Source organism: Eufriesea mexicana, unplaced genomic scaffold, assembly GCF_001483705.2.
Source record: "Eufriesea mexicana isolate 0111107269 unplaced genomic scaffold, ASM148370v2 scaffold1387, whole genome shotgun sequence".
NCBI classification, from domain to species: domain Eukaryota; kingdom Metazoa; phylum Arthropoda; class Insecta; order Hymenoptera; family Apidae; genus Eufriesea; species Eufriesea mexicana.
The window spans coordinates 668,355-690,036 of NW_016909492.1; the positions used below are offsets into that span (position 1 = coordinate 668,355).

General features: G+C 28.1%; 1 protein-coding gene across 1 annotated transcript in view; it reads left to right on the forward strand.

The window, feature by feature from the left end:
* The window catches only part of Dh44 (corticotropin-releasing diuretic hormone 44), a 133,604-nt gene that overhangs the window by 88,529 nt on the left and 23,393 nt on the right, over positions 1–21,682 (forward strand). The window contains exon 2 of the mRNA XM_017900971.1: positions 11,600–11,779. Within this exon, the coding sequence (XP_017756460.1) occupies positions 11,630–11,779 (150 nt within the window). The 5' untranslated portion in view covers positions 11,600–11,629. The remainder of the gene's footprint in view (positions 1–11,599; positions 11,780–21,682) is intronic.

The window sequence follows — 21,682 nt, forward strand, 5'->3', positions numbered from 1 at the left end:
CAAAAGACCAAATTCGTTATACTTGAAACAATCCCAGCATATAATTCCCTTCCAAGTTACTAATTCTTCCTTTAACTCCAGATATCTGGTCTTTCTGGTCCACACAAATTATTCAAATGATTCATCTTATTGTTAGTTAGGCCCACCAGATTATTAAATTTTAATTTTAATTTCAAATTTAATTCTTCTTTGTTTTCAAACTACCAACTACAGTCGAACATAACGAACAAAATATTACAAAATTTTTGTTATAATTTATATTACACTATATTTTTCGTATACTTCGACAAATCATTGATAAATCATATTTTTGTATTACAAATTTATTTTTTAAATATTTTACTTTTTATTTTAGTTTTTTTATTTTAATTTAAATATTTTATATTTATTTTTTAATTATGTTTTAAATATTTATGTATATACGATACGAAGAACAAATTTTTCTTTTTAAATTACCTAATTTATTAATAGTATAAATAATTTATGAATAATTTGTGTATATATGTGTACACGAGTAATACTTTATAATTTACGAATGAATTTATTTAACAATTTATTCAATATGGAGAGAATTGTACAAAAACTTGAACAATTTTCGCGTTTCAAATTTCGGATATATTTATGAATGACGGTTGCGGTCGATCGGGTTGAAATTTGGCGAGAATTATGGGAAGAGTAGTTGAATACGAAATATAAAATTTCAGCTCCGGGAACTCGTGCGTTCAAAAGATACAGGGAATATTGTTTCCGCAACGAGACGATTGCACTGGTGTTGGCGCTGGCCTCGCGACAGCCAGAAATTTATCGAGCTCAACAAATAACCTAACCTCTTTGACCTACAATGCGGAATATCGGTAATATTTTTATAGCCCCGTCGTTTATCAAACCATATTCTGGCACTCTATATTCTCCAGAATTTTTTACCAATTTTGGTATCTATTTGCTATTTTCTAACACGTGAAAATGCATCCTTCTCGTAACACTGGACTTCTAAAATGAATTTTTAAATACCAATTCTTTCCAAAATATTGTAAAATTAAATAGGATATTATATTTAATTATAATACGTTTAATTTTATTGGCAATAAAATTTAATACTATATAGAGTGTTATAGCAACGCTGGTAGTATAACCGGCAAGGATTGCTGATTTTATATGAAAAAATAAAGCGAAAATAAAGAATAAAAATTTTTCATTTGAAATTTCGTTGTCGAGAAAATCGACTTTGGATATTCACTGAGTACGCTGGTTCACCATTCCCCTTAGCCAAAATTAAATGCATGTGTACTTGGTGAATATACAAAGTCGATTTTCTCGGTAACCAAGCTTCGAATAAAAAAATTTTATTCTTTATTTTCGATTTGTTTTTTCACGTAGAATCACCCCCTTCCCGGTTTTAGTACTATTGCTGACACACCTTGTATACGATAATATTATTCGATCTGCCTACTATTTTCGAAATTTTTTGTTCCAATGATCAAAACGTTAATCGACTATACACCATTTATGCTATCTCAACACTTTACACATGCATAAACATACATATATACAGTACATACAAAGTGACCACCTTACTGGAAAACTCGAAGACAGTGCTGCCACAAAAACAGAAACATGGTGGCGGGAATATCACGAAAGTATTCCAACGCTTATATTTACTCCGTTCTTTGAAGCATAATTGAAAAATATACGTTAAACCGAAATGTTTAAAATGGTATGGTACATATAGGAAGATGTAAATCCGTAAATTATATTGGTAAAATTAAAAAATAATTCATCCATGTATATGATATTTACAGTATACAGGGTGTCCAGAAAGATTGGGACCAAACTTGGACTACGTGTTACCAAGGTTAAATAGATGAAAACAGTTCATGTAAACTTTTATCCGAAAAGGTTGTATTGAAAAGATATAAGCGTTCACAAATTTACGGCCAAAATTCGTGTTACAATTCGTTGTAGAGAATTTTTTTTGAAGAAAGAATTCTTTTTTTTAATTTTCGAACATATTTTATAAATGTCACGAAAAATCATAAATATTTTTAAAGACATATCTTTTTAATAAAGCATTTTCGGACATAAGTTTATATGAACTTTGCAGGTATAGTGTTTGTGCATAGAGAATGGCCGACATTTTGAACGGTACCTCGATTAAAATAAAGTATATCTCGATTAATGTCGCTAGTATCGTTCACAAACCTTGGCAACAAGTTAGTACGGATAAGAGATAAACAGTGCCTGACATTGTATCTTACGCAAAAATATTCACGATTGCCATCTGTGGTAAAATCGGTAACACCAGTCACCGATTAAGCGCACGCACACCCAACTGATATTCGAATGCATTTTCCTCGGAAACGAAGCCTGCAATGCAATTTCGTCATTCTTGATTTTCGTTTTATTTTAAGCCATAGAATCTCCCTGACCCTGTTTGCGCTACCAACGTTGGTCCATCGTGTATAAAAATCATCGAGATCGGTAGGTCCGTTCTGCAGAATTACTAAGAATTTTCGAATTCCACGTTTCCTTCAAAAAATATATTAAAGTGCACTATTTTTTCGAATCGAAATAGCCGAAATTGGGAAAAGCCACTGAACAGGGTCCGTTCTGCAGAATTACTAAGAATTTTCGAATTCCACGTTTCCTTCAATAAATATATTAAAGTGCACTATTTTTTCGAATCGAAATAGCCGAAATTGGGAAAAGCCACTGAACTGCAGAGTTACCATATTCTCATCTGCAGTGTATTCAATAACGAATGTACGGGTTATGTAAAATATCGTGTCAGTCTAATGATTAACAGCGACCAGTGTGAGATATCATTGCTTCATTTAATAGCCAAGTTTCTTGTAAGTGATGATTTATTATCTCCATTATTCGACCCACAGGAGTCAGAAACAGTTGGGACTATGCTGTCAGCAAATGGTGTTTGTAATTTAGAGAATTGTTCTCATTACTATCGTCATCTGGGTCAACATCGGAAACAATAATGTTTCGAGATCTTTTGGAATTCTCTAAAACATTAGAAATGAGAACATTAGACCTTTAGGGCGACTTTTTTCTTCCATTATGTTCGTAGAATCACAAGAAAATGTAAACAACAGTTTGTACACAGACTCGTGAACTATATCGAAGACACGGTATGCAAGGGATGGAATCAAAAATAAGGAATCCAACTATGAAATCAAAGGGTATTAGTAATATTCTATATTAGCAGTTCCTAACCTGAGAAATGTATATTTTTATGCAATTTGGGGTTAGGCTTTTAGTGTTTTAGGGGTATGCAAGAAAAATTTGAATTGACTGTATTTATCTTTTAAGTTTTTGGTATAGATATATATGCACTTTATAATTAGTTTATTTTCTTATCGAATTATTTATAGAAGCCATTGTGTCATAATATGGCATCTATACGAAAAATGAATTAAAATCCCTCTAGAACATTTCAAAGGAAAACATCAAACCTTTAAAGCAACTTTTTCTATTGAGTTGTTATTTCCTTAAAAAGTTTGTCAAAGTTCATTATTTCTTCTAGTTAGTTCGATTAATTCCTGATTTCTATTGCGAGGGTTAGGTTATGGAAGAACTAATCAGTTAACACGTATTTAAACTTCAACTAAAACCTTCTATTTAATACCAAGATATACTAAAAGAAAAGAAAGGAAAAGAACAAAAATAAAGTTACAAAGTGATTCATAGATGGCGTTAGCGTTACAATTTAATGTCTCACATTAATGACGAAATAAATCGTGTTTTTCTTTTGGAAAAATCGAAATTAGGGAAGAGTCAACTTATACAATATAATGACAGGAATATGTGTTACCTCATCGATATTTACTAGGGTTATGTTATCTTCGGCACGATCAACCGTTACATTGGAATAGTGCATATCATTACTTACCACTTATTGGAGGTTAGGAATCATGGCGTCCGTGGTAGGTAATAAAGTCACAGAAGGGGAAAACGAGATTGGTTTGGGGGGACGCCAGTGTGTCTTATAACGGGAAGAAGTTAATGGCAGCTCCATCAGCTAAGGGTGCAGAGAGGACAAAGACCCAGAGGCCGGATGTTAGCAGAACAAACAGGCGTGGTTGGAAGTTACTTCCACACCTGAAATCTTGCCTCACCGAAATCAGGGCCGTACCAAAAGGCAATTAAGACACTGACTGTCGAACGACTCCTGTATAATGTACTTACGACACCGGAATGTGTGTTTTATTTCACGCGTAGAATTCTCAGATAATATACCGGGTGTTTTTTTTCATCTTGAGCTCGCGTAATATCTCTGTTATTTTTGATGGTACGAAAAAATATATGGGAGACAAATTGCATAGTTCCATAGGGCGAATATAACAGTGGAAGGTGACTTTTTTCAAGGTAATTTAAATCAAAATTTCAAGGTCGTTAACGATTATTAATTATTAATAAATGAGATTGTAAATTTTTATTAAGGCAATATTACAGCTCGCAATATAAGGTGTCCTAAAATTCGCGCAAGATTTGAATTTTGCACCATTTTTGCGTTCAATGTTGCCAATGAAGAAAAAAGACAAAATGGCAGCTGACGGTTCAAGGTTATTAAAAATGGAGCGTTATACGAAGGAACAACGCGTATTCATTATTGAGCAATATTTACAATCTTTAATCAAAAATCTGTGTTTTCTATCAGAATTATTTTCTCCGTGAATTTTGGGCCACCCAATATATTCTCATCTAATATCCTCTTAAAAACGAGAAACACTAACTACGAGCTGTAATTTAATTCTGTAACAAATATAACAGACTATTCTTAGAAATAATTAGTCTTTGATATATATTCTGTATCTTGTGTAATTTTATTTACATAAAAGTGAACGTCTGTTTCAAAAAATAATTAAAAAAGAAAAAGGAATTACCATGGGATATAAAAACATACATATACCAAAGCAAAATATTTTCTTTTCAAAATTACTTCTTATGTGAATTTTGAAACACCCAATAAAACGAATTCAGATATGTATAATATCGCAATTTTTAGATGACCTTGAATACCAAATATCACGTTTTTAGCTGAAATTACGTGCTCGATCAGAACAGATCTTTCGATTTAATTGATTAATTATGTTCACAAAAGGACATTCAAAGTTAAAATAATATTCAAATATATATAGTAAATAGAATATCGATATTTGATACGTACATTCAGCGAGAAGAAATTTTAATACTGCGTTCATATCCTCCACTATCTTTGTATTTAAATATAATATACATAAAAAACAATGTATAAATTTTCTTACATCGTTATAACAATAATGACAATATTTTGAAAATTTTGCAAATATTTTCTATTTAAACTTAGTACTTTTTGTTCGAAAGCAGTAATACCGGACGGACGTACGTCAGATACCTGTCGAGTGCCTATGTCTTTTCCTAGGGACTTGAGGCCTAGTGGGAACTGCGAATTTAGTCAGTCAGAGAGAAAGTGCGGTGAAGTATATACGCGTGTCCCCAGTTTTCGTGACGTTTCTCTAGAACCATTTTCTTTAAAATTTAATATTATATATTCGTATGTACATCAGTGGTGTCCAAGTAGTATCTAAGTACTCAATCCTCGTTAAGTAGTGACTCATCTAGATTCTCGATTCTCGTCTTTGGTTCCTAAGGAAGAAATATAATGTATAAATTAATATAAATAATAGTTGAAATAACTATTGTAAGTATTAATTAGCTTCTCATATTAAATAAATAATAATTGAGTGCAATTGAAAAATATTATTCAACCCCTTGCACTTCGATTTAATTATGCAAAAGTATACTTTGAAGTGGTGTTCAATTTTAGTTACCCACTATATGTCTGCTCCATCCACGATAAAATTAAATAAAAATTTTAAAAATTCTTTGAATTTTGTACAAGTTAAAATGTGTTGGATATAATTCGTATAAATTCGAATTGATCGTGTGATAAAGGTAGTTTATAGTCAAGATTTGACGTGAAGAATTTATGACGAGTTAGGTTAGTCAATGTAGTGTGAGAGGTTAATTTATCCCAAACTAACAATTCATTGCTTAAAAATAACGAAATATTTGTTAAATATGTTAAATTTCATGTTGTCAATAATTTAACACTTTTAAATTGTTTAAGTTTGTTAAATAACATATAATTATTAATTATTAAATATCTTCTAATGTAAACTTATGCGAACCAGATGAAAGACGTCATTGTATGTCAAAGTGTTAATTTTAATATCAAAAGAAAGTATAGTACTATTCTACTATTTAGAAGGTTCTAGACTATTCTTTACACTTGAAACAATCATGGCTCCCGTCGTAAGAAGGTTTGATCACCCCTATTATGCTCGAGTCCCAGGTTTCTCCTGACAAACTGTGAGAGCTTAATCTAGAGGCCAAAGGAAGAATAAAATGTTCTGTGAAGTTTGCTAATAAACGCTTTGTTAATAAATTATAAATAAATATTGTACCCGTAAATTAAATTCTCGCAATTCGTCAGGAAAAATTCGAGACACCCCGTATACACTATTACAGTGAACACGCGAGTTTCCTGTTATTCTGATAACCCTTTTTGCCCTAAATGGAAAAATTATTTTACAAGCGAAGACCCAATACTTTTATTAACATTATCAAACATTGATGAGCATCATAGTCTTTCTAACAAATTGAATGGGGTTTCTGACTCATTAGTATAGTATATTAGTATAGTATAGTATATCATATTAGTATAGTATACTAGTATAGTATACTAGTATAGTATATTAGTATAGTATATTAGCATAGTATAGTATAGCATATTAGTATAGTATACTAGTATAGCATATTAGTATAGTATACTAGTATAGTATATTAGTATAATATAGTATGCTAGTATAGTATATTAGTATAGTATATTGGTATAGTATAGTATAGCATATTAGTATAGTATATTAATATAGTATATTAGTACAGTACAGTATAGCATATTAGTATAGTATATCAGTATAATATATAGTATAGTATGTTTCATTTAAGTTGACACCAAAATCTAATAGAAAAATAATTTAACACGTATTTTAATATTTCGTTTGGAAATTTAAATGTCATTATTAAAAACATACTCGAAAACATACACTTTGAGAAAATGTAGAAAAAAGAAAATTGATTTCTTTAAACCAGATTACAAGAATACCTCCATTCAACGTTAACTTGTTTGTCAGATAATTTGCTGTGGTGTCAACTTACATAAGACATCCTGTATATATATAAATTAAAATAAAACAAAAATTAAAAGAAAAAAAGAAGAAAAATTAAATAAAAAAATTAAATTAAATTCCACAGAAAGAGATAAAATTTGGAGGGGAATCGAGGAGTGGGGGAGGAACCTTAAATTCAAAATTTCAACCCCGGAAACTCAGCAGTTTTCGAAATATTAATAAAAAACTTTTGGTACAATATATCGAATTTTATGTATGCGTGTACGGCCCTGGCGGTGTTAGATTATTCTCCGACTGACTTTCAGTTACTATCTCTGTAAATGCTTCACGACAGTCGGTAACTAATTATGTATTAGTTACCGATTACCGATATGTATATAACAAGTAATTAGTTGGAAAAGTATCACAATTGAAATAAATACTGTCTTATAAATCGAATGAAAATAAACTCCCAATGAATTTTCGAAATTGCGATAAAAATTTCATTTCAAAATTTCGAAAATCGAAAAGTTATAGTAAATATTAACAAATCGTGCATGAACATGAAGTAGATTATAGTCTGCATAATAGATAATGCAATAATTTTCTCAATTATTATCACAGCAGTTGAAAATAAAATAAATATCTCGAGATTGTTTAAATAAATATCTTTTGTCAATTTTCAATTATTTCTCACAGACTTTGGTATACACATAGCTGATAGGTATATTTCTAGTACGTTGAAACGATTTGAATTTTTTAATTTCTCAAATTTTATTCAAAACGTAAACTATTATCAATGTTTATTCAAAAAATATTAATTTGTAAAAAAAGCTATGTATATCTGTTTAAAAAAAGCGAATTTTTATTTAAAATAGTGTAATTTTACCAATATTTCAAAATTTTTAAATTAATCTCTGCCTCAATGACTTAAGTCAATGACTTTAAGTTGATTAAATTCCATTCTTTCTCAGCTTAAATAACTACATGAATCAAACTTATCGACAGTGTAGTTATTATTAAAATGTATAAATAAATTTATCAGAATTCGCAGATATATGAGTACTAAAATATTATTTTTAAATAATGTATAACTGTCATTCTTGAAATAGAAACAAAATTTAATTCTTAATTTCTGAAATTTCCGAAAAAGACCTTAATCTCGCAAATTCAAAAATATAAAATTAAATAATAATAATAATAATAATACAAAATTATAATTACACATAATAATCAAAGTACATAAATTAAATCGAAAAACAGTTTCAAAATTATGTAAGAGAAATTGGAAAATAATTCAACGACGTATTAAATTAACTCTGCAAAAAAGAAAGTAGACATTTATTTTAAATATAATGAAAAAAGTTAAACACCAATCAAGCATTTTAGTTCTCAAATTTCAAAAACTTAGAAAGTGGAATTTTTAGTGAAGTAAAGGTCTCGTATGGTATAGTACATTTATTACAAATACAAACCGTGGTGGCGCTAGTGTATTCAATGGAAAGTCGCCTTAACCTTGCCTAGTAAAGAAAAGATTAATCAACATTCCATTCAAACTTTATTTTCTGATTAATAGTGTTTTCGGCTAATGCAAGTTATATTTTTTTATTTTTTTATTAATCGTGTTTTCGATTAACGTAATATTTTGTATTCGAATATTTTTGAATGTTTGTATGATAATAAATATACTATAAATACTGTATTATGACTGAATACTGAATTATTTTCCAATTAAAAAACTCTTTGGAAATAAAGCATTTTTCAAAATAAGTCCTTTTTTGATTTCTATTTACTGTTATAATTTTACTATTATAGTTTTATTCTATATTTAATATGTAGTTTATGCTATATTATTTGCATAAGTACTATTTCTATTTTAATTATTTTAACTTAAATTTATTTAGTAATTATTTTTGAATATTTTTGCTATGCTAAATTTTGAATAAGTAATTTAATAATTAATAATAATATAAATAATTTAATTTGTTATTTACTTTACAGAAAACTATTTGAAATAAACAAATAAAATGTATATTTCTGCTGTTTATCATAGATGTTTTATTATTTTAGAAAATGAGAAATTCAATAACGAAATTACAAACAATGAAAGAACAGCAATTACTTGTCGAGTAGCGTGATGTCCGAATATTAATGAGTCACTCTATATTTCTCGGTTGCTGCTCCATGACATAAAACCTCTTTCGCAATATCATGTAAATCCGAACAAAAAAAAAAAAAAAAAAAAAAAAAAAAAAAAAGAAATGATTTCTCGTTCAGAAAACAGGAATGTTTCTTTCACAAGTTCAAATAGATCTGTCGAAAAATATACTGGAGCTTGACTTAATCCGACAAATAGTTGGCTATTTTTCAAATGGCGACGTGATACGATCGGTATGTAATATCAGTCGATCTAAATGTCAGTGAAAATCGTGGCCGGTATCAAGCGAAGGGAAAGTTGTTCGGGAAAAATAGAACTAGAACATTCGTTTGCGTTCGTCGTGCGTAATATCCCGCGAAATATTTCGTAAAACGTATCAGATAAGAACCTGAGCGAATATTTTCTCCATTTTTCTCGCTTTACTCCGTTGCCATTCATTTTGACGTTGCATACGAGATAACGACGTTCTTTCCGTGACGTTATATTATATTAGGAAATTATTTACACGCTGCGTCGCATTAATCGTTTAGTCGTTTTAATTGAGTTAGGGGAACTAAGAAATTGATTAAAACTACTATTTTCGGATGTTTTATTTTTGCAATTACTGCAATTTTTGCAACGTGCAAATGCTTCTGACATGATTATCATTGGCTTTTCATTCAGGTGGTAATGAACGTATTTATTATTATTATATTACTATTACTATTACTATTATTACTATATTACAGTATTATTTTAATATTATTTTTATGTATTGTATTGTGTTATGTTTATTTACTATAGTTTAATAATTTGGTTTAATCTATTTATTAATCTACTTATTGTAGTTTATATTTATTATCTATTTTTTGTATTTATTAGAATTTATTAATTAGTTTTAATTTATTTATTTATCTGCTTATTTACTTTATTACTTAATTCTGTTCTGTTTATTTATCTATTTATTATAGTTTATATTTATTGCAGTATAATAGCGTGCTTGTATTTCTTTTCTTGAATTATTATTATTTATGTATAATTTATTTAGATACACATTGCAGGTGCTATTTTATGGCCAGCGGCCATTGATCGTTTGGAAAAAATTTGTTAGTTTAAGACAGATGATAATTATATTATATGTATAGATCACTCTTTTTCACAACCTAAAAAAAAATAAAAAAAGAATTATCTTTTTTTAAATAGGAAGTTCTAAAAGTTAAAATTTTTTTAACGATTTGGTGTACTATTTTTCCCCATTTTCAGACTCAAAAATGCATACGAATTCCGACTTTTAAAATTAAATTCCATTCCCTATCCTTTGAACAGGATTACCTTTTTTTGTACTTTTAGACTGCGTTTTCAAATAGTTATTTTTCTTGTTGCCTCCTCGTTAATTTCCTTTATTACTTTAATTTTTGATAAATCTTTGCTGTCCAAATTTTTTATTCACATTGATTAATAAAAAAATTACCACTGTTTTTCAAAAAGCTCCCCTATACAATTGTATTTTTTGTCTTTTTCTATTTTGTTAATTTTTTTTCGAGAAATAATTATAGTTTATTAGTTCTTTAAAAATCTTTTATCCATTATTTAACTTTTTTCGTTAAATTTTTATAACATGAATCAAACATACAATTTACTTGATCTTGCCCAAAATTTAAAAGAAATTGTTTCATTGGATTCCGGGAAAATAGGTCTCAAAATTCGAAATTCTTCCAAAGTTAACATATGTGTTTAAATAATAAAAGAAAAATTGATAAATTTGAAATTCAACTAATCACGATATTCCACAAAATATTTTTCATTATTAATATTAACCTAAACATTGAATAATTATTATACATATACATATGTCATATCGTATAGTATATAACATATATCATGTAATATATAATATCAGTAATCTAAATAGTATATAACATATATCATGTAATATATAATATATAATATCAGTAATCCAAATAGTATATAACATATATCATGTACTTTAATTTTTAAATAGCATATTATTGTTATATTACACGATTGCATGCAACAGCGTATTGTATACATAATGACGCTATCCTACAAAAATGAACATAACCCTACGTTGTATACGTATGAAAACAATACTTATAATAACACTACCATGCCTTTGCATACATATGTAGATCGAAGAATTTTTTTAAATATCTTATCGCCTAAGGCAAACGTGTTTTATATGTATCAAGCATTTAATAACACGCTTTCGAAGGTATTCCATACTACCGTTTACGAAGCCTGTGGTGTGTAATAAAAACTCGCCTTCACTTTGTTTCAGATACACTCGTTCCCCGTGATATCCGACACAATGACATTTACGGCTATCCTGGTATCTTTATTGTTTGTTGCTATGGGTAAATCTTATCCCATATCCTACAGCGCGTACGATGAAAGAGATTTGTCTCGGGATCACCCACCGTTATTGCTCCTTGTTGATCACCGAATTCCGGACTTGGAGGTAAGATATTCTTACATTATTAGGATGCAAGTTGGGCGAGATAAAAGGAAGCAAAACATCAACGATTAAACGTAATAACAGTAATCCCAGAATGGATTTAAATAACAAATATATCACTTAATAAAATATTGGAAATAGATATAATTAATAATACATAGTAATGAACAAATATACGATAAATAGTTAATGAGAAATATATTATAAAATGAACAGGAAGGTGTTTATATACAGAGCTAATCTAATAAAGGTCGATACGTTTTTACTTAAAATTCAAAATTTTTCCGTACTTTGACATAGAAAATATTCTATTTAAAATAATGAAATTGATCTTGGAACGACTAAAATTACATGTATTTTTAAGATTATGCAACTCTTGTATAAGGAAAGGTTTTTGTACAACGCAGACAATTTGGTAATTATTTGGAATACTTGAGTTACGAGTTCTTCCGAAATAAAATCGATAATTTTATGAGACAGATAAAATAAATACGATATAATAAATATAAGAAATATAATAAATACGATAAAATAAAGTGGAACAAAAATCGTGACGATATTTACATTGGGTTAAAAATTAAAAGAATAAAAAAATAATTGTTTAATTCTTCGTACCCATGAATAAATTTTTCTATAAAAAAATTTGTTAAAACCAATTTTTCCAAGTTGTAATATTCTACTACACAATTTTAATAATAATGAAAGTAATATTCAAAATACATTGTATTTTGTCAAACATAAATAATTATCTTTTAGCAATAATATATATAAAATACACAACATTAATTTTACAAAGTACAATATCTATTTATATAAAAATGATTGAAAATACTAAATTTTATTGGGTATTTATTGATAACACAATATATTAATAGCACATCACGTAAAACATATGTAATACAAAATTTACAGTACTAAAATATTGTAGTATATAATAAATTATACGTGAAACTGGTAAGGTGAAATAAAATAGGTAACTAAATTGAGGATATATGTTACTAGATAGATACTGTGGACTAGGGAAATATCGGTAGCACGTGTTAATGTTGACAAGTATGAATCGTATAGTTTTAGAGAGGTTATGTAGTGAACTTCTAAGTAGTTATCCGGTTCTGCTCGAACCGGTCACATTTTTATTGAAAAGACAATTGGCCAGCAGAAAAATTGCCAACACATTTCGTAATCATTCACTTTCATTTGACTAAATGCACTATTTATCATATTGATCGGATTACGTATACCTCTCATAGGAGTATGTATATAAATATGTATGTACCACCTGTGTTGTAAGAAAGCTTACGTTATTCTATTTTCATCCATGTTGTGTTAATGGTTGAAAGCAGTTTCAATTTACAATTGTACAACTGATAACTCTCACATACTGTCGAATTAATTAAATAGAGACTCATTACCACATAGGTCAGTTAAATTTTACTGTATTGTATTTTTAGCTGTTTAGTCATTTCTTGACAAGTTAAGGAATTTGATGTTATTATTTTTCAAAAAGACAATTAGTAAAATATATTACATTATGTGCTTTTTATCTTACTCCTTACATAAGACATTTGATATTTGAGGTTACAATTTGTCAAATAAGCTATTAATAAAATACATAAAGTTGCGAATCTTATATTGTACTATAATAAAATATTTCAATTTAAGAAAAAATGTCATAAAACATAAGTCAAATTGTTAAAAAATGTCAAACTGTCAAACTATTAGTTAATTATTATCTTTAGAATTATATAATTAGTGTAGGAAATTTCAGTTTTTAATTATCAATCAAACAGTTTCTATGTAATTCTATAATAGAAATAGTCATTTGTAATTTGTTTTCTTTCTATTCTTTCTTGATTGTAAAATCCTAAATTTAAAGGTAGGATACTTTTATATACCTACATATGTAGGAAAGGACATGTATGTATAATATACATACATAGGTATATTTTCCTTTGTAAATATAATAATTTATTGATTAGAATGACTTAATAATAAATGACTGTTACCAATTTTGATTTTAATACTGTATTAATAATATTCGTAATAATTATAATATAATATATTATATTATTATACTATATAATATATCAGTATAATGATTTGAAAACAATACAAAGCTAACACAAACCATATACAATAATGCTAACTATAATTTTTTGAATTATTCTAAACAACAGTTTTATGACGAACAATCTTCGTTTGAAAAATTTCTCTCTTCCTTCTCTTCTTGTATCATAATTGCATGCAAGCAAACTCAGTCGTTTATGTCCTAATATGGCCACCGTTTCTGCGGGCCTCTTGTGTCATCGAACGTTCTTTTGACAGCGATGATTAGTGACTCCACCGATCTTCGCTTTCTCTTTCACAACCCTCTTTTTACAACTCTTTGCAACTGCAAACTACATTCTTAGTAAGCAAAAAAGTAGTATACCTTATTATACTACACCTTTATTCACTGGAAATAATTCTAAAGATATAAAATTTACTACTACAATTTCTCATTAAATATCGAATAATTTTTAAAACCAACCATTCACTATTGAAATCCATATTCTACACGTTAAAATCAGCATTGGTATTGGAACTATTCACCAATTTGAACGATATAGTGATTCCTTCATTGTTGTAAACCACGTGCGATACCGATACGCCTATACCAGTCTTTACACTTCGTAACTTCACATAGTGAATCATAGGTGTCGATACGTGTATCTCCACATCTCGTAGCGTGTATAGTCTGCTCTAGGAAGTTCGTTTTACGAGGTAGTTCTACAACAGGTATGCAAATTACAAAAAGTATCAACTACTTCCTTAAATTATTTCTTAAATTACAAATATTTTATTATAGTTAATATATTTTTGTTTACATTTTACTCTACAGAACATGGTATTTATTTAATTATTTAAATATAAAATTTTATGGTTATTTTCGACATCATATATATTGTATCTACTACCGCTGTTTTCACTTGACAGTTGTACATGGCAAAATCTACGTTATACATAAAATTTCTGATTCCATATTTTGAATGATTTGATGGAAAATATATTTCGAAAGAACAAAGGAAAATCGTACTTCAGGAACGACGTTTAATAGAACAAGATTGAAGTTTTAAAGGTCAATGGATATAAGCAAACTCTAGAACGTTAAGTATAGTTGACATACTTTTTCAAAAGAGTGGGTTTAAAATATCGAAATGTCGAAGTCGACCATTGATTTTGCTTTTCACACAGGATCCAGCTCAGTAAAACAAGTAATAAGATTATGTTATTTTATATTTTACATTTTTATATTTTATATATTGTAATTAAAAAAGAATATATATAAGAATTTAAGAATAATTAAAAAATCTTTTAAAATATTTATACAGCTAATTTTACAAGGAAATACGTTTTAGTTTATGAAAATTAAAACATCTTTTAATTAGTTTTGTTTAAAAACAAATATAAAACATTTCTCTTTTTTATAAAGCATTTGTTTGTACTGCAATTTTCTTGCATTAATTTGGTACAAATCTCATTTGTTTAATTATTTTTTATTTATCCCTTATTACTATACCAGTGAGAAATAAACATTTTTTATTTCAATTAAAGTTTTGTATACTTCTAAATTCTTATATTAAAATTTTATTTACTATTATTTAATTAAAGTTTTCTTTACTTTTACATAAATTTGTAGCTTACTGTAGAACTCCTCTATAAAAGAAGTATCAAATTTGGATGAACTATTTTTAAGTACACAATTTCTTATTACTTTATAGAAGAGACGTTATATTTAGAATGTATTAAATTCAGAACACTATAATTTTTTCAAAAAAATTATACAAATAACAGTATAAATTATTGACAAATATATGTAAATTAATGAATACTTTTTAACTGCAGAATGAATAAAAAATAAAAGACAGGTATGTGGATTGTACAATTTAAAAAAGTCAGTACCAATTAATCATATATCTCCTATCAAGCTAATATTATTTTTTCCTATTTATGTTATTTAAAAAATTTGTTTATTTCCCATCAATTTACTATTATTGAAAAATTCCTAGTAAAATTTAAGAAAACTTAAATATATTCTCATTGAATTTATAAAATTCTAGGAAACTTTTTAATTTTTGTATAATATTCTAAATAAAAATTTCATAGAATTTTCATTTTATTTAATAATAAAATGAAATTCTTTATCCAAAATCATTGTATTCTTCCTAGATGGATTTTGTAAACCTCCAAAATATAAGTATTCAATTTTCCCATTGAATAATTTTTGCAAAGATTACAAGAAAATTTATAAAATAATATTGGGATTTTTAGTACATCCAGTAAATATCTCTTTATTGGCAAATGAGGCCTAACATTATCTTATTAAAAAACAAATTTTTTCTTATTAACCAATACCAGATATTTTATTTAAATTATCTTTAGTACTCATATACTATCATTATTTTTCAGAATATAGTATTTTATTGGTTAACACTAGAATTACCAAACATTTTTATCATTACCAAAATTATCATTACCAAAAATATGCAACTGCAGTTGAAGAAATGAATGTTGGCTTTTATCCAGATAAAAACCTGATTGTACATACCTATTTATCTTCGCCATACCACATTAACACTAGAACAACCATGATGTTCAAAACGACTTATTTCGAACACGCTATTATTGCCATTGCTGAAAACATACAGCTGCTTTCGGTAAAAATTATATTGATTAAAAATCATACTGATTTTTGTTTAAATAGTGTCACAATTACGTATGCTCTTGTATTTTCATCATATCATATTAATTAATACCAATTTCGTGCATTATATTTAGAAATACATTACATACCAATAATTCTAACGTTAACCTTAACGTTATCTATATATACCTATATTACCTATGTATATTAGGTGTACATTGCAAGTTGGTATTTCTCGTGTTAACAAAAATTCGTTATAAATAATTTCTGTCCGATTCTCAACCCTTTGCACTCTGAGCAATTTTTAACCACTTGTGCTGGCAAGAAATTCACAGACGCGTGTGCCAGAACGTTGGTCCAGTGTTTCTGTGACAATGTCTTACGACGTGTGTACCACGTCGTTCGCTATTCTGCCACAAAAGCATAACGACGTGCGTGGCACGTCTTTCTAGCGCAAGTGGTTAATATTTATCAGAAACTTCGAGTAATTTTTCCTATGGGCTAGCAGTTACTTTGGGACTATTTACAGTGGCGCGAGCACACTTCTGTGGAAAATTGAAAATCTTGTCACTAAAGAAAGAAAATGTATACATTTTAAAAATATATTTTATTACGTCGCCGCTGCGGCAAAATAAAATAAAATATGTATGTATATACATAGGTGTATAGACTGTCAAAAGCTGCAGTATCTTTTCAAATTTTATGTATCTTCCATATCGGAAGAAAATAACATATGAAACAATCGTTGGGTATCTACAATGGAATAGTTGGACAGTTGTCTTGGTCGAAACACAGGATTTACATTATGTACACTTGATATCCTGAATCGGCAACGATTGGCAAGAGTCCTCTAGCAACCGCATCCTCTTTTGGCGGATGGTTCGTGTCCACGTAACGAATAATGACACTGCATACGGACGTTCAAGATCCACACACACACACACACACACACAAGGCTATCAAGTATTGGCTGGACGTGGAACGACTACGATATATCCCTTCGCGGATACGATTGAATTCAAACGATGAATTGTGAATGGATCGCCGTATCCCTCACCTGAAGTCGTGCAGAGAAAATCAAACGTTAACGTCAGATCCGCTTCCCGATTTATAGGCCATCGTATAAACAGATTGTTGAAAAGCTCTCGGTTTCCTGCTCCGAAACGCACGATAACGTCATTATCCTGTAATGCGAAAAATTATTCGCGGATGAAAGAATAGACGTGAAATTATCATTGGGAACGTAATTACTCCGTAATTGGAAATGTAACTGGAGCCTACGTATTTGCTTGCGCATTAATCAAATATGATCAATTAACGTGCAGGTAGGTATACATATAAAATAGTCCATACGATTGTTTCAGGTCATAAATTTCTGCAGAACTGCAGAAAGAATTGCAGAAAAATGTCCAAAAAGAGAGATAAATGGTACAAGAAATTATTATATTTATAACAATTTTTTTTTTTTTAGAAATGCAATGATACTTATGGTACTTTATTGGTATGCTGATAATTTATGATGTGCTTTTCTTATCTGGAAATGCATACCTTTTTGTGTAGATGGATTCCTCTTGCCATTTTACATAAAGGATACTGAAGCAAATTGATAAAAGAATTATTAATTATTAATAGAAATTAATAATTATATTTATTATTTAAACCAATAATTGATATATTAGGTGAAACGCTTCTCCATTGCACATTATACATATATCTCATATGATATTTTGAGAAAAAAGAAAAGAAAAATATTCTGAAAAATTGGTAAAACATGTTTGATCATCTTCCTCTATAATAATTTGTTTATTTATAATAACTTGTAATTCTGTTACTACGTCATATCAGTATCTTCTTATGTACAGTGATAAGAGGAATTATTTCATGTAAAAAAATATATACTTTCATTTAAAAAATAGGTAAATTAAACAATAAATAATTAAGTTAAATAATTTAAATAATAATTAAGGAAGAAGTATTATAAATTTTGTTGTTTGTACTTTTCGCATTTTTTCGTGCCTCTACTGGTAACCTAGTTATGAACTGAAACGATTGTACGTATTACTCTCTATATACGTACATATTCATAGGTGTGAATAACGCAAGGGAATTAATAAGGATAATTGAACGATTCAACTCGCACATGTAAATGTCGTGTTATCATCCTTAAGGCACGTTTCTTCCCATTCTCCCCGTTCTGTGCGTTCAATTAAAACGATCTTATTGTCAGAGACGGCGGCCGTTATCGACAAAACAGGAACACCTAATTAACCTAATTAACAATATTATTCATATCGTGGAAATGATAGAACTTATACTAAGCAAATGAAGAATGTCTAAAGCAGAACGACAGATATATTATAACAACAGGTATACTACTAAAAATTTTTAACGAAAAAGAATTCTAGCAATTAATTTAAGAATTAACCTATTAGGCTTGCAAATACCTTGAAAAGTGATTAGCTTAGTAAACCAATTTTCTTCGCTTTAACAGAATTTGATTAATGAGTTTTTTGAGACAAAATTTTTGGTCGAATATTTTTTCCAGTTTTTTCAATGTGTACCATAGTACACATTCTGATTTCAGGTATTTGGTCGGTAATCTAGATCAAACATTAATCAGTCAATATTACTCAATCAATAGTGAAGAATCAATTTATAAATTATATATTTAAAAAATCCTCGATAGGTTTTTCAACATCATTTTGAGGTTATATCCTTTGCTTCGTTTGTACTAGAACATATTTCTTTTTATTTCGCTATGTAACAATTTATTCAGAGTATAAAGTGAATAATTTTTGTAAATTACTAATGACAAATAATTTTTTATTTATAAAAATGATATAATAGCACGAATTTCAAATTTGGACACAGTTCTTATACGAATGCTTTAATATAGTGTAATATAGCATTGACACGCAATCGAGTTGGAACAGGCTATGTACCAGCAAAAATATTGCATCCATGTAGCCATCTGGTGGCAAGGCATATTACTTTTAAAGCAAACATTAACAGGTGTGACTTACTTACTGATTAATCCATCAATAAATATGTATATTCATGCATAAATAAAATACAGATATACAGGGTGTTTCAGATTTTACTGTTCACATTTCCTCAGTATATTCTATGAATCTAATAAGAAAAAAATGTTACATATAAATAAATTATTTAATAACTTTATTAAAAGGCTATAAAATACAAAATTTGTATTTACTATTTGAATATTATTACTATTTGTTAAAAATAGCATTGTACTTTTAACACCTCCAGGGTTAATTAACCCTTCATCTCATAATGTCCACCATTTTTGTCCATAAGTGATTGACAACAGTCGAAAATCAAATTTATTTCATTTTATTTGTAGACTCTTTCTATATTTTGATATGAAAAATTATTTTCAAAATCTTTGACAACATCAGATAGTAAACACAGCCTGCATAAACAAATTAAATGTAAACGTTATACTGATCTATTGCATTATTTGTATCACAATAACCGGAAGTCCTTTCTTCTTTTCTTTGTATTTCGTATTTTTATCAAAATTTTTTAATGAAAATTCCAACGACTTATATTTATATAATATTTGTTTCTTATTTAGACTCATAGAATATATTGACGAAGTTTGAACATTTAATCTAAAACAGACTATACATAAATAATTTACGTTACGTGAAGAGGATCCTAACCTCAAATCACTGACAATAGAAAATTGTGTTACTATAATTTATATTACTATAATTATAATAAATATAGTAGCAGTCTCTTACTTTTTTAAAAAACATTTCGTATAGACACAAGTATTGTACTTTTCAAGAAACATTCGATACAGTTTCATGTGAACACAGGTATTCGTAGTTTTGAGAATTCAAAATTACTTTAAAAATTTTTCGTGTGATTTAAATCCAAGTTATTCAATAAAATCCGATATACCAATCCTAAATTATTTTTCTGTATCATGTATATAAATATTGCTATTTATTTGCGATAATAATTTGCATAAAAGTTGATCATAGTCTGTTATTGGTATTTATAACATTTTAAAGTTAGTATTTAAACTACGAAATGTGAGGATGGAAATAAGTTTCAAATTAATTAAATGATTTTCCGTGTGTTATTGACACTCGGTGTTGCAAACGAATAAAATTAACAAAGTTAGAACGTACTTTGTGTGTACATCGTACACACACATGAACACATACGTGTATATGTGAGAACTTTCTCTAATACTTAATTGAAATTAATTCTTAACTTAAGAAAAATTTTCAGATTAAGAAAAATATTATTTAAATATAATATAAAAAATATAGAAAAATCACATTTTACGTGTATCAACAAAACCCTTGTATGTATTGTAAATTGATACAAAGAGACATTTTAGAAATCAAAGATAGACAGAAAAATTTTTCAAAATCGATACATGACGCCTCCAAAGTCAATTTAAAAAATTTTTTATTTTCGTTTTCATCTTTTGCAGTTATTAATAATATTTAATAGAGAAGAAATAACTCGATCTAAATTTCTTTTCCGAAATGAAAGGAAATAATTTGCCAATGAAAAATAGGAAATTATTAACTTTTATGGGATTTCTAAAAATTGAAAACTTGACTGGTTCAATTCACGGTAATTTGGATCCCGAAAAAATTTTGTAGGAAAATTGTCAGGGTTTGAATTATTAGATTTTTTTAAACGAAAATCTGTCTTTGTTTTCTATTATAAAAAATAGAAATTCTACTATTAAATAGAAATCACATAGATCAATATAGGGGTGTGAAAGTATAAGCTTTGCTCTCTGTATTGATCCCACAAATGTTATTACATGATTTCTCCACATAGAGTTATGGCTGTTCAAAAATTGCCATATTAAAAATTCAGTTTTGTTTATCATTCTATACGTATATGATATTGACAGAATATTTATTACAAACACGAACTGTGAGTGTGCTAGTATGACACTAGATACCCTGAAGCCTTTTATTTTTCAATTAATGGCGCTACGAATGTTCCTCTAAATGACCAATTGATTTCAAATTTGATTCAAATCTTCAACAGATATCTGTTTATCGTTAGAACTATGAATTTTGAAATCTGATATGTTTCTACATTTCTTTTTAAACTTGAAAGGCAAAGAATGTAGGAGAAAATTGGTATTCAAACTTCAAAGTGTCGCCATTTTTAAAATTCAGAGATTTTTTCTTTTCCACAACTTACTGTTAGACCATAAC